This window comes from Ochlerotatus camptorhynchus, unplaced genomic scaffold (genome assembly GCF_037179485.1).
Source record: "Ochlerotatus camptorhynchus isolate MF236.1 unplaced genomic scaffold, CSIRO-AGI_Acam_v1.1 ptg000167l, whole genome shotgun sequence".
Taxonomy (NCBI): domain Eukaryota; kingdom Metazoa; phylum Arthropoda; class Insecta; order Diptera; family Culicidae; genus Ochlerotatus; species Ochlerotatus camptorhynchus.
Genome location: NW_027040657.1, coordinates 2,157,499 through 2,172,934, shown reverse-complemented (window position 1 = coordinate 2,172,934; position 15,436 = coordinate 2,157,499). Strand labels below are relative to the sequence as shown.

Here is a 15,436-nt window from a genome sequence, read left to right as displayed (position 1 = left end):
CATGTCAATCTGTTTTTACGTTTCAGTTAATCATATGTATAATATAGCATCAAAATGTATAGAAAAACTACATCTGTATTCAATATTGATGGATTGGGAGCTTATTAAAGTTCAAAATAAGAAAAAGAAGAAAAAAAAGGAAGATTGTGAAACGCTGTGATAGATTGATAGTTCCGCTAGAGTACAGCAGTGTGACAATTGAACAGAAGTTGAAATTGAACGAAGGGCCATTAATGCGACAATACTAATCAAAAGCGCACTCCTTTACCTAGCTCATACATTGATGGAAGCAGGGTGCCTTCCATTCATTTTGACTAAAAAAATGTTTTAGGAAATTATGGAATAATACGATATTATGATGGTATTTTGTATGTGTAAGGAACAAGACAAATTTTTAAAGTTTGTGTTTGACACATAAAACCTGTAAATTTAGCTTTGACAGAGCCACAATGAGCGATTTTCTGATCGCCTCTTCGCGAAGAGTGAAGAGTGAAGAGTGGGTGAGATAAATGACAAAATCGCTTATTGCGACTCTCATGCAGCATGCAGCATGCCTAATTTAAGATCACCAGTTTTTACACATTGAGGATGATTGCTAGTCCCAAGCATTATCTATTGGTTCTCTGTGTAATTACAGCTGATCTGGCAATAACAGAGTAGCAACCGTGGGCGGTCAATCAAGCTCAAGCTCAAGCTCAAGCAAGCAAGCTATTGCGACTCTCATGCAGCAACATTGGCTGGTATTATGTGTCAAACACAAACTCCACAATCTTTTCTTGTTGCTTACACAAACAAAATATTATTATAATATCTTATTATTCCATAATTTTATAAAACATTTTTTTAGCCAAAATGAATGGAAGGAACCCTGGATGGAAGAGGGAATTTCAAGCTGAACACATTTACATATTCTCTTCGTGGACTTTCTCTTTGCATCCTCATGGCCAGTTAAGTCCCAAAAGAGAAAGTCGATGAAGAGAATCGATAAATTTTACATCGGACCTAATGCATTGTTTAGCTTGATTTGAGGTATGCTCTCAAATCCAGAGGTAGAATAGTGCGTTTGACTTGCTCATGCTATCTGCGGCTGTGGAAAAGTTCTAGCGATGTTTCATCACTAACTAAAGCCCCCAAGTTGTCGAAAGCATATCCAGGCAATGGCGTGTTATAATGCAACTCTTCTTTACCCAACTATTGTTTTGCTGCTCTCGTCATGACCAACGTAGTCATCTCAGAGAAAAAGCAGTAGGGTCATAGAGGTAACTCTAAGACTAGTAGGTCCCGAAGAAAAATGCTTAACTTTTTGGCTCAGCTCTGGTACTATCTAATCGGTGCACCACTCAAAACATAGGAAAATCCACGAACCCCTCATTTTATCTGTCAAACTTTCAAAGCGAATCAAAACAAACATAGTGTAGTACTAGAACTTTGACTAGAATAGGGTACGTTAATCGATTTGCTTGGTACCAATAGGCTAGTCAAGTAGTGAGCCAATTTAAAATCGCTAGTTTCCACCGGTTGCTTGAAGTGCATCTACTTTGATGTAATATTAAATTTTTTTTTTACTGAGTGGAAAGATTGATCGAAAAGGCAAAGGAAGGGCGTTCCCAGCAAACTTTTTTAGTTCACTATGGCTAAGGTCCCATCCTTGGGCTCCCAGCTAGCTGTCTCAAACTTACCTGGAACTGCTATTTTTTCTAGCAACAATAAGCACTATTTACAAGCGAAAGTAATCGTTTGAATCTATTTTACAAAGGATAATTGTACCAGTTTTTGGCCATTGTACCATGTTCTAACCTTGTATCGAAACAAATTTAAAAGAGTGTTGAAATGTAAAATTTGAGATAAGGCCAATTCGACGAACACTAGGGCCTAAAACTGGTACACCTACCCTAGTTATGTTTCTAGCTTTCTTAGCTGAATTGCGACTTTTTATAAATGTCAACAGAATATTTCTTGATGTATTATGACACTCATAAGTTGACTTTTGTTATGACACAGTGAACATTATTATTTATATAAAATGTTTTATTACACCTATTCAACGCAAACATAAAATCTTCGAATTGTTTGCATGCAATTACATCTACGTAATGAATCGAATTTAATTCAACCAGATCAAAGAGACTAAGAAATATTACATCTGCAGGGCTGGTAGCAGGTCACTTTTTAGTGATTTGGTCACTATTTTAAAGCCAGTCACTAAAAAGTCACTTTTTACACCAAAAAGTCACTAAAGTCACTATTTCCCTAATTATATAAGTGACTATTTTTAGGGAAGTAATTTTTTCACTACTAAAATAGAGTGAAATTTAAAAATATCAACAAAATGTTTAAATTGAGTACTTGGCTCTAAGAAAGTCTACAGTAGTTTTAACAAAATAGACATATCTGTTAAAAAATTGAAAATTTTAACCAGGGTGACCAGTGAACCGCAAAACTTTTGAACACCAGGAAATCTGTTGGGAAATGCCTACAATTTCGATTAAAAATCGGGAAAAATATACCTCCTTTTCCAGAAAATAAATTGTAACTTTCCAAAGGTATTTGTCTGTGATAGATTTTCAAAAGTCTTTCAAGGATGATTAAGAACTTTAAAAAATCCAAAGTAGATTTTAAGAGTATTTTAAAAGATTCTAGGGATGACACCAAGATATATCGGAGAAGAATATCAAAGTACAGACTACGAAGGTCTCATGAAAAATTAAGTGCTCTTAGGACCGATTTCTTCTTCTCCGCTTTAATCTTAAGCCAGGTTTACCTATATAGTTAAACTTGGTTTAACACATACGAGCGTCGCTTTTGATAATTGTTTAAATTATTTGAGACAAAATTCAGCTCCGAAACAATTGAGAGAAACAAATGAGAGTGCATTTTAACGAGAGTTCTGAGAAGAATTCTATGATGATTGGATGAGGATTCTAGGTCAAATTCTAATAAGAATTCAAAATTATTTCTGAAATGTTACTTAAGTGGGCTCGGATGAAAATTCCATGAAAATCCCGTGAACTCCAAAGATGGTCTCTGTGGATAGTTCTAAAAGAATTCTCATTCTCAGAACATTCCATACCGTGAACAGCAAAGGTGACATCACAGACAACAGCTGTTTCTAATCTAATCTAATCTAATACAAGCGCAGCATCCTGGAAAATGATTAGGTCAGATGAGGTCTAATCATTTTTCTTGTCTAATTGATGTTTACAGCATATCTGAGATATGATATAAACATCAATACGGCCAGGCCTACTGCGCTGTATTTGCTGTAAAGATGATTCTGAGAAAACATTTCTTGAATCTACAGGGGTGAAAGGATGCGTGGACGATACCAAACGCTCCGAGTTACTATGTGTAGTTGTGTGTAATGTGTAAATATTTGTACAATATTGAAGAATCATAAAATAATGCAATGGAAGGATCTTACCGAATTTTTTCCTATGTTGGTAATGATTCTTTTGCGCTTAAAAGTTTCGTTGGATGCATCCGCTCCTTGTTTATCATGGGTTTTGGGATGCAGTTCCTCGTCATTGCTCGTGGTTATGTTTAGTGATGTGATGGAGATCATTTCTTTCACTAGAAACTACTACTCCTGGCTGATCCGCCAGCCTTGCATCGAGCTGGAACCGCAAGCAAGCAAATCAATTGCCTCCTCGCTCGAATCCTTCGTTGTGAGTGTTTCCGATAGATACGCGCCCATTTTGGCTTGCATCAGTACTTTGCAGGAGAAAATTTGCACGTTCGATTTTAACCTACTTCCACATATCGCCGTTACCTCCTGGACTTGTTTTGTAACGTGGATAGTTCTAAAAGAATTCTGGGGTGATTTCTGACGATACTGCAAAGAGAATTCTAAAGAGTTCGAAATAAATTCCGAGAAGAATTCCAATGGAATCGAATTTTGGGGGTTCAATCCCAACGGAATTCTGAGACGAGTTTCAAAGCTTGTGATGCATTTTTGTTTTGAAAATTCTGAGGATTCTAAGGAGAATGCGAATTGAATTTAAAATTTAATGCAAGGGCGAAGTCCAAGATTATTCTAAGCGGAAATTTATGAAATTTATGAGGTTAATTGCATGGAAATTATAAGGATGGATTTATGGAAGGAGCCTTCAGGGAGTTCCTAGAAGAATCAATGAAAAATCGAAAATAATCTACTTTACTTTCATCTCCTCATCATCCTCATCATATTCAATGTCCATTTTAATTCTGATATTTAATGTTAAGCATTTCCAACTACGAAAATAATCTACTTCCAAGAATTTTGTTGATTTTTCGGCAAAGAATTTCAAGAATGCAATATTATGTTTGTTCTAAGCGGAAATTTATGAAATTTATGAGGTTAATTGCATGGAAATTATAAGGATGGATTTATGGAAGGAGCCTTCAGGGAGTTCCTAGAAGAATCAATGAAAAATCGAAAATAATCTACTTTACTTTCATCTCCTCATCATCCTCATCATATTCAATGTCCATTTTAATTCTGATATTTAATGTTAAGCATTTCCAACTACGAAAATAATCTACTTCCAAGAATTTTGTTGATTTTTCGGCAAAGAATTTCAAGAATGCAATATTATGTTTGTAAAAGCTGATTTGCCTCTAAGTTTAAGAGAAGGGGAATTATTCTAAAAAAGTTCTAGAGATCATTCTGAAGGAATTCTGTGAAAAATTCATAGCAAATTGTTTAAGTTATCTACCTAGATATATCAAATATTTAAAGATTTCGAACGCAGAATCAAATTCAAGATAAAAAAAAAATGGAAATTACTATTTGCTAGTCATCATGTACAACGTAAGCAAAAGTAAATTATTCAAATCACTTCAAATGCTCTTCACAGGAGATTCCGTTGTGAGATTCGATTAAATTAGAGAAATTTATGAAATTTGATTTCAAGTTCCATGACATAAAAAGTTTATTTCAATATAAACCCGTATTTGAATTTCTAAGTTACCATATAAATGGTTACTTATTTAGTATTTACAAGTCACTATTTGGTCACTATTTCCGTAATTTTAGTCACTAAAGTCACTACTATTATATCGCATCAGCACTACCAGCCCTGCATCTGTAAATATTCAAAATTACTGGTTAATAACGCTCTTGATTGGCTTCTGACCGGCTAAAAAATACCAGAGACGATGTTAAATAAGAGACGCGCGAAGACTGAAGCCAAAATTTTCAATCGTACCGCCAAACGCGGTTCCAATCGAGCAATGTAAATAAACACGAGCACTTTACGAGGAATAGCGTGGGAAGTATTGAGATTGGTGTTGATTATTGTTGAGGTTGATTGTCTTTATTAAGGAGATTTTTAACCAGACGCTGGTTAAATGTTGAGATTTAAATAATTATAATTAGGTTTGCGTATGAAAAGTGAAATTGGACAGGGAATATTATTGTTATTCACCAGCTGTATTCTCGTTATTCTTCTTCTTATTTGCATTTCAAGCTTATTGCATATCGCATATGAGCTTATTGCGTGCTCTCAACTTAGTGTTCTAGATGCACTTCCACAGTTATTAATTGAGAGCTTTAGATGCCTGTACCATTTTTGCATTGGTATAATTGTGTGGCAAGTCCAATCATACTTCTATGCCCAGGGAAGTCCAACCCGAAAAATTCCTAGACCGGACCGGGAATTGAACACAGCCACCTCCAGCATGGTCTTGCTTTGTAGCTGCGCCTTTACCGACTGAGCTAAGGGAGGCCCTCGTTATGTTCTCACGAAATATTTGCTCCAGTGCAACGAAATATATCTACACAGGCTCTGTAACAAAGATCAAGGCGCTTCCGGTGTAATTTTTCAAGAAAGTAAAATTTGTGAAAGACTTCAAAAGAGAGATTTCACTCATATTTACATGATAGGAAGCAACAATCGCAGATTAAATAATGTTGTACAACGCTCCGTAGAATAAACCCTCCAATGTGGTTTCACTCAGAGTTGTCAAAAATTGATTCTTCAAATACTTCCATTGAATAGCGATACTACAGATGCGGTTAAAAAGTATTCATTTTACCGTGATGTTGAAGCAGACGAGAACCGCTCAAATTAAAAGTCACTCGAAGTAAACACAAAATTACGGGTTGCCAAACCTTGCAGAAAAAGACATTAGTTGGCCGTGCAACCAGATTTACTTGTGTTCTCTCCGCGCGTCTCTTATACAATATTGTCTCTGGAAAATACTAGTTAAATATAACCCTTGATAAACCCCCTGTAGAGCTAGTCGAAAAATGAAAGGCCGCATTACCCGATGTCAATCATACAAGGTTTGCAACAGCAGGCAGCTTGCTGGTGTTAGAAGCAGAAATGTTGTTAACATTGCTGCGCAAGCGAATGATTGTTGAACCGCTTTGTTCCCACAGGGCATATAGTGCAATGTCACAGAGTTGGTAACCCTATTCTATCTCTTTGTTTTTGCAATCGATCAGTTACAAATAAAACGCAATTCAGTTAAGTACAATATAATCGCGAGTCATATTTTATTACCCCGAATTCCACCCTTGAATCACGCGGATTCCACAGCCCAAACCTCCGACAGGTTATGAGCCCAGTTTTTTTGTGCGGACAATCGGGAGGTTCCGAGTTTTACGCGTTTTAAGTTTTCGGTCAGTCGCGCGCACGAGGATTTTTTTTCTCGAGGTGGAGGAAGATGGCGGACGCTGCGAAGTTTTCGTTCCCGAGACTTTCCAACACGAATTGGAACGTTTGGAAGTTCCGGATGAAGATGCTGCTTACTCGTGAGGAGTTGTGGCATGTCATTGACGAGGCCAAGCCCGAGCCCGTCACTGCGCAGTGGACGAAGGAGGATAAAAGGGCCAAAGCTACCATCGGTCTCACCATCGAAGACAATCAGCTAGGGTTGCTCAAAAATGCAACGAGTGCGCGTGCGATGTGGAATGCGTTGAAAACGCACCACGAAAAGGCTACTGTGACGTCACGGATTTCGTTGCTCAAAAAGTTATGCAACAAGAATTTGCACGAAGGAGGCGATATGGAATCGCACCTGCTGGACGTCGAGGAGCTTTTTGATCGGTTGCAGGCGGCTGGTTTGGAGCTCGAGCAGGAGATGAAAGTTGCCATGGTTTTGAGAAGCCTTCCGGAAACGTACAATGGCCTGGTGACTGCGCTCGAGAGTCGCCCCGACGAGGATATTACGATGGAGCTGATGAAGTCAAAACTTCGAGACGAATACCAGAAGCGGATGGATCGTGGTCGCAGCTCCGATGACAGCAAGGCACTGAAGACGATGGCGAAATCGAAGTCTGCGGAAAAGGTTTGCTTCCATTGTAATAAGCCCGGCCATTATCGCAAGAACTGCCGGAAGTATCTGGCTTCACTGAAAGGCGAGCCGGATAACCAGAAGCAGCAAGCAGCAGGAGTTCCAATGGACCAAAGGCGAAGCAAGCACAGGATTCCGGTGCACCCCTACTATTCTGGGCGAGTGCAGGTCGAACCACCGATGCCGAGGAGGTGAAGTGCTGTTTTGCAAACGGTTTGAAGAGCTACTGGTTCGTCGATAGCGGCGCGTCGCAGCATATGACAGGCGACAGGAGATTTTTCTCGGAGCTGGTGGAAGACGTGCATGTCGATGTTACTCTTGCGAACGGGAAGAAGACAGTTGCTGCAGGCGTCGGCAACGGGATGCTGCTGTGCGTGAACGGCAACGGAAAGGATCAAGAGGTGAAGGTACAAGATGTCCTGTTCGTTCCAGAGCTGGAAGGTAGCCTGTTGTCAGTAAGTAAGCTAGTAGCTAAGAATATTTCTGTTGTGTTCGATTCACATGGATGTCGAATCCGAAATACCAAGGGCCATACGGTGACCGTCGCCGACCTGTGCGACGGGATGTATTTGTTGAGATGTTCTGCGAGGTCTATGGTTGCTGCTACTGCTCGGCATACCGATTTCTGCCAGCATACGTGGCATCGTCGTTTTGGCCACAGGGACTACGACGTGGTGGACCTGATCAACAAAAAGGAGCTCGGCACCCAGATGAAGGTGGTTGATTGCGGGATAAAGCTGGTGTGCGAGTGTTGCCTTGAAGGCAAGCTGCACTGGCAGTCGTTCCCGAAGGTAGTGCAGAGGCGTGCAACGGAAATACTCGAGCTAGTGCATTCGGACGTGTGCGGTCCGTTCAAGCACGTCACCCCAGGAGGAAACAAATACTTCCTCACATTAATCGACGACTATAGTCGATATGCTACGGTCTATCTTCTGGCAAATAAGTCTGATGTGCCTGGGAAGATCAAGGAATTTGTGAATATGGTTAAGAACCAATTCGACCGGAAACCGAAGGTGATAAGGTCATATAACGGTGGCGAGTTCGTAAACAACGAGCTCCGAAGTTTTTTCGCTGAGGAAGGCATTAAAGCTGAGTACACTACCCCATACTGAGTACACTACCTCAGCAGAATGGGGTAGCCAAACGAAGAAATCGTTACCTCCAAGAAATGGCATTGTGTATGCTTATCGATGCCAACCTTCTGAAGGAATTCTGGGGTGAGGCAGTGTCGACAGCGACGTTTCTCCAGAATCGGCTGCCATCCCGTTCCGTCGACCGGACGCCGTTTGAACGCTGGTTCGGACGTAAGCCAGTGATGCGGGATCTGAAAGTTTTCGGATGCGAGGCCTATGTCCACATCCCAAGCGAGAAGAGGGGAAAGCTGGAGAGCAAGGCCAAGAAGATGATTTTCATTGGCTACTGTAGCCAAGCCAAGGCGTATCGGTTCCTCGATTTGGAGACTCGACGGGTTACTATTAGCAGAGACGCTCACTTTCTGGAACTGGGAGCGGAGATCCGTTCAGAAGGAGATTGCGGCTCAAAGGATGTTGAAGTCGTGATCGGCCGAACCGAAGAGGATTTGATTCCGGAAGTGGTCCCGGATGAGGATGAAGAAGATAACGAAGACGGCGATGAATCTTTCTATTCCGGATCAGATTAGTAAAGCGATTCAGCGGGAGATACGGACGGTGAAGCCACAGGAGGAGAAGCTAGTGGTCTGCGCCGATCGCAACGAAGCACGCGGTGTGTTCTTCCGCAGCGGCTGAACGACTATGCAGTAGGTGAGGTTAGCCTAGCTACCTACTGCAGTGAAGAACCGACGACGTACGAGCAAGCGATGGCTTCCGTTGACAAGAAGAAATGGCTGACAGCGATGAAGGAGGAGATGTGTTCCCTGGAAGAAAATGATACCTGGGCGTTGGTGAAGCTTCCTGCGGGGCGCGAACCCGTTGGTAGTCGATGGGTGTTTAAGAAGAAGGAGGATTCGGATGGTCAAGTTGTGCGCTTCAAGGCCAGGGCTATAGCGCAAGGCTGTTTTCAGCGATTCGGGCGTGACTTCGAGGAAGTGTTCGCGCCGGTTGCGATGCAACAAACATTCCGGGTACTACTGGCTATGGCGAGCAGCAAGAAGATGGAGGTGAGGCATATTGACGTTAAGTGTGCTTACCTCTACGGCCAGTTGAAGGAGGAGATTTTCATGGCTCAGCCACCCGGTTTCGAAGTTCCCGGAAAGAAGGACTGGGTCTGCAAGCTAAACCGGAGCATCTATGGCCTGAAGCAGGCCGCTCGGGTTTGGAACCATACTATAAAGGATTTCCTCATTAGCATTGGGTTCCAACAGTCTGCCTCGGATGCCTGCTTGTTCATCAAGGATCTGAGGAGCGGAGAGCGAATGTAACTGCTCTTATACGTGGACGACATGATCGTCGTTTGTCGTCTGCAGGAGGAGATCCGCAAGGTTGAGGAGTAGTTACGGAAGAAGTTCAACATCGCTTCCTTGGGAGTAATCCGTCATTTTCTTGGGATCAGTGTGAAACGAGGAGCGGATGGAGTTTACTCAATCAACCAAGCATCTTTCATCCGGAAGATTGCCAAGGTCTACGATTTGGAGGAGGCGAAACGGTCGACTATTCCGATGGATACTGGCTACTACAAGAGCAGATTGGAGTCGAAGAGCTTGGCGAACAACGTCGAGTATCATGGTTTGATCGGATCGCTGCTGTATATTGCCACCAATACCAGGCCTGATATAGCAGCATCAGTGTCAATATTGAGCCGGAAGATCAACAACCCCTTGCAAGCGGATTGGAATGAACTCAAGCGGATTGTAAGGTACTTGTGCGGAACGGTGGACTACAGATTGTACTTCGATGCTGGCAACCTGAAGCTGGAGGGTTTCTGCGACGCCGATTGGGCAAGTGACACTGCCGATCGGAAGTCGAACAGCGGATTCGTCTTTCTTCTTGGCGGTGCAGCTGTGAGCTGGGGAAGTCGCAAGCAATCATGCGTGTCTACTTCAACGATGGAAGCCGAATATGTGGCGTTGGCAGAGGCTGGACAAGAAGCTGTGTGGCTACGTAGGCTGTTGAAGGAGCTCAACGAGGAACAACATAGTCCAACCATCGTTTGGGAAGACAACAAAAGCTGTTTGGATTTCGCTACTCTGGAGAAGCAGAACCCTCGTTCCAAGCACATAGATACTAAGTATCACTTCACCAGAGAGCTTTCATCATCAGGGGAGATTATCCTGAAGTATCGCGAAACGGACAACATGGTCGCGGACATAATGACAAAACCGTTGGGAGCTGTCAAGGTTCGGAAGTTTTCCGAAATGCTGGGCCTCCGGAGTGAAGCAGCCGGCCAACCCTGAACATCGAGGAGGAGTGTTGAACCGCTTTGTCCCCACAGGGCATATAGTGCGATGTCACAGAGTTGGTAACCCTATTCTATCTCTTTGTTTTTGCAATCGATCAGTTACAAATAAAACGCAATTCAGTTAAGTACAATATAATCGCGAGTCATATTTTATTACCCCGAATTCCACACTTGAATCACGCGGATTCCACTGCCCAAACCTCCGACAATGATGACGTCACGTCAGCACAACATTCCATACCGCGAACAGCAGAGGTGACATCACAGACAAGAGTTGTTTCTAATCTAATCAAATCTAATACAAGCGCAGCATCCTGGAAAATGATTAGGTTAGATGAGGTCTAATCATTTTGCTTGTCTAATTGATGTTTACAGCATATCTGAGATATGATATAAACATCAATACGGCCAGGCCTACTGCGTTGTATTTGCCGCAAAGATGATTCTTGGAAATGAATGGGAACATTTCTTGAATCTACAGGGGTGGAAGTATGCGTGGACATACCGTACCAAACGCTCCGAGTTACTATGTGTAGTTGTGTGTAATGTGTAAATATTTGTACAATATTGAAGATTCATAAAATAATGCAATAGAAGGATCTTACCGAATTTTTTCCTATTTTTTTTTTTTTTTCCTTTGGTTTGTTTTTTCCGTCGATCTTGTTTTCCGTGCTGAGCAAAAATGCTACCGACGTGCCAGGAAGGCAGCTCCCACACCTGGACCCTACCTATCGACCCATCAACTCATGAACCGGGGACCAACGGCTTTACTTCCCATCCGAAGGAAGGCGTGATCAGAGATGTTGTGCCTCAGAACATCCCGGCGGCGCCGACTGGTATTGAACCCAGGCCTGCTGGGGTGAGAGGTAATCACGCTTACCACTACACCACCGGCGCCGTTGTATTTTTTTTCCTATGTTGGTAATGATTCTTTTGCGCTTAAAAGTTTCGTTGGATGCATCCGCTCCTTGTTTATCATGGGTTTTGGGATGCAGTTCCTCGTCATTGCTCGTGGTTATGTTTAGTGATGTGATGGAGATCATTTCTTTCACTAGAAACTACTACTCCTGGCTGATGCGCCAGCCTTGCATCGAGCTGGAACCGCAAGCAAGCAAATCAATTGCCTCCTCGCTCGAATCCTTCGTTGTGAGTGTTTCCGATAGATACGCGCCCATTTTGGCTTGCAGGCAGCAGCACTTTGCTGGAGAAAATTTGCACGTTCGATTTTAACCTACTTCCACTGGATATCACCGTTACCTCCTGGACTTATTTTATAACTTCCGGCTTCCGGATCGTTATGCACTTGTAACTAAACCCAAACGGACACGATTCAACAGCGTACATTAGAAAATTCAGTGGAGATCTGCTTTGCCGGCGCCGGTGGTGTAGTGGTGTTCTGGGTCTGGGTTCAATCCCAGCCGAGGTCGGTGGGATTTTTCTGAGGCATAAAAATCTCTGGTCACGTCTTCCTTCGAAAGGGAAGTAAAGCCGTTGGTCCCGGCCCATGTGTGTTGTGAATGGGTGCGATATCGTACGCAGGTGTGGAAGCTGCCTTCCTGCACATTCGATTGCCGTCAATGGATGGCAATCGATGTCCGTCGGTGATTGGCACTAGATTGCGGAACAGAAACCGACGTTAAATAAAGGAAAGAAGAAGAAGAAGAAGAGATCTGCTTTTTCGCAACGTTTCACGGCGGCGGTAATCTTAAAAACTCTTTCGATTCTATTTTTTTTTTAAATAACCGAACACAGCACTAATAAACACACGCCAAATTATTGAAAAAGTTTTCAGGTGTACAAAATGCACCAGTTAAAGGACTTATTGCATTAAATTTTCAATAAACATCTCGGAAAATAAAGCAGCAGCAATTTCAAAACACGTCAGTTTCGATGCACGGCCTACCTTGATCACACAGACAACAGCTGTTTCGTGTAAAAAGATAAACACTGCGGTGAAATACGAACACCACATTACACATTCAACTAGTTTTCGACATTGGTCTTTATGAACGCACAGTGTCGATATCACAACAAATTTATTTTGACAGATCGATGGCTAACTATAAGGGTTGATGCATATATTATGTCACGCTCTAGGGGGGGGGGTCTAAGATTTGAGACAAGAAATGCATTAGGTATAAGAAAAATGTCACGATAGGGGGGGGGGGTAAATTTCTCCTCGATTTAGCGTGACATAATTAATGCATGGGCCCTAACAGTTATACCTCCCAGGCAACAAAAAAAGGGCTTTTAGTAAGTTATTTTCCATGCAGTTTCATATATGTAATGTGCACTTGGCTAAATTTCTCAAAACATGTTTTGATGCTCAGTTTTTTCATACAGACTGCAAAACAATAGTATTTTTAGAACAAGCATTGTGCTACTTTTTGGAAATATACGTTTAAATTTTGAAATATTTGATGATATTTATAAATATGTATAAAATTTGTCTGACCCCTTGATGAAGTTAAACCATCAATCAAATTTACAACTTACAGACAGAACGGAGTAACGCTTATTAATATTTCTATTATTTGAACTCGCCGGTCAAGCGCATGGTTGAATACATTGTTCCTGCAGTTGAAACCGGTTAAGTATTCTCTGAGACAGATGGTTTCTCATAGACAATCACAATATATATCCCGTATAATATAAGAACAAAAGAGATCAATTGATCCTCACCCCGCTCACCCCTATGGCAATCAAATTGATTTTATTCTCGGTAAACCGGTTCGAAATCACATGAACTTGTACGAGTGGTCATACTACATTCATGCGCGTTAATTAATCATCTTCAATGTTATCTTGCCGATTTAACATTTCGCATTTTATCGATTGAAAATTACTCATCAAATACCACATTTCCAATTGCAGTTCCTACTGGGAATTCGCCTATTTGCACACGCTTCCATCGCAACATTGTTCGGATACATCTACCAAGGCGTCGGCCCGAACGCCAATCAAGTGCTGGCCAATTACGTATACCTGTACGGATCTCTGCTAATGTTGGTCTACACGGGGAAAATGGCAGTCGTATTATCATGTAAGTTTGCGGTTCGATCGGCCTCCAATAGCAATTATTTGAATATAATACCTAAAATCTCGTTCTAGTCCAAGTCGAAATGGAATCTCTCACCCGGGAGCACTTCAACCGATGGTACAAGCTGGGACCCTACTTTCTCTCGGTGTTGATCATTGAAGTTCCTGTCCAGGTTGGTATAATCAGAGCAAATAAAACGAAAAAAATAAGCAAAACCTTGACCGCCGCTGTCGAAACGACATAATTCCAACCCGACGACTCAAAGTCAAGTTCAAATCACATAAACAAAATATCAGAGGCCCGTCTCGTTGAACAGTGGGTCATGTTTTTTCTTGCCAGACAACTCCTTCGTCGCACGCTTTCTTGACTCAAAAGAGTCCGACATGAGATATAAAGTCAATATTGTAAAACAACACATGTGAGCTTGAACGCCGTCGAAACTCGCGGCCGCGCTGAAGTTTAATTGCCTAAAGCCTCGTTACTCTTTGCAAACATATGATTTGTCTTTGATAACGTTTGTGTATGTTCCTCTCCACCTCGTTCAGATCGCCTGCTCAATGATCTACGTCGTGATAAGCTACCATCTGACCGGGAACTACCACACATTTGATCGGTTTCTACTGTTTGCGCTGTTTTGCGTCGCGGGATCCATTTCGGCGCAGGCGTGGGGCTTCTTCATCGGGGCGACGCTCTCGATTAAGGTGAGTCACATTATGGGTTAACAGTGAGCAAGAGAGCGCATGAGAGTGAGAAACGAGGGTGTGTTGAGCTGAGTGAGAAAAATAGTTGCGTGCAAGTTGAGTGTGAGTTGTTTTATGGCATGCATCGCAACTTGCTTCGACGCAAGTTTTGAATACACTGGAGAAAAATGGTAGGATGGTTGTGTAGCTTTAATTATACAACTACTGCTAATTATTTTTTTTTATATGATTTATGAATACTACCACAGTTATCAACCGAGTGCTCATCAGTGTTTTATTCGTTTCAGCTCGCCGTCTTCATCGGGCCCATCCTGGCCGTTCTGTTCTCCGTATTCGGCTTCTGCACCCGGTACGTGGACATCACCCCGCTGTTCCAATGGATGTGGCACATTAGCTACTACCGGGCCAGTTTCCACGGGATCCTCAACTCGGTTTACGGCATGAACCGGGACGACCTGTACTGTCCGGAAACGCAAATCTACTGTCACTTCAAGAACCCCGTTCTGTTCCAGAAGGACATGGACATCGAGCACGTGGATATGGAGAAAAACTTCATCCTGATTGTGTCGATCGTGATAACAATGTACATCGGAACGTTGTTCGTGCTGTGGTACAAGTTGAACAAACGGTAGTGATCTGCTGCAACGCATAGTATATTGTTAAGGTACACTTTTTCTAGCATTCGGGTAGATTGTTTAAGTTCGGCTGGTACGATGATGATAACGTGCAATGAGTTTCCGAGGGGTTCCATACGTCAAATATGCTGTCTTATCAATCATTTAGCTACGTGCGAAACGATTGACCTTTAATCCTACCACTTGTCCAACGATCTTGCCATTGTTCCTTTACCATTGATCCCTTTCCCCCCTTGAAAGCCTACATGAGTCTTCTTTCTCCTACTTAAAGCTATCGTTCTGGGAAAAAGCACCATTAACGAGAATGTAAAGCAATCGTCTGTGATTACGTGATAGCACATTTTTCCTTACATTGAAAGGTATCGTATTAAACCGTTAATTTTAGCTACCAATACCAAAATCATATG

At 42.1% G+C, this 15,436-nt stretch overlaps 1 protein-coding gene across 7 annotated transcripts in view; it reads left to right on the top strand.

The window, feature by feature from the left end:
* LOC135701541 (ATP-binding cassette sub-family G member 1) overlaps positions 1-15,436 on the top strand; it is a 111,964-nt gene extending 96,528 nt beyond the window's left edge. For all 7 annotated transcript variants that reach the window (XM_065222368.1, XM_065222367.1, XM_065222366.1 and 4 more), the window contains 4 exons: positions 13,528-13,696; positions 13,765-13,865; positions 14,239-14,394; positions 14,682-15,436. In XM_065222368.1, the coding sequence (XP_065078440.1) occupies positions 13,528-13,696; positions 13,765-13,865; positions 14,239-14,394; positions 14,682-15,026 (771 nt within the window). In that variant the 3' untranslated portion in view covers positions 15,027-15,436. The remainder of the gene's footprint in view (positions 1-13,527; positions 13,697-13,764; positions 13,866-14,238; positions 14,395-14,681) is intronic.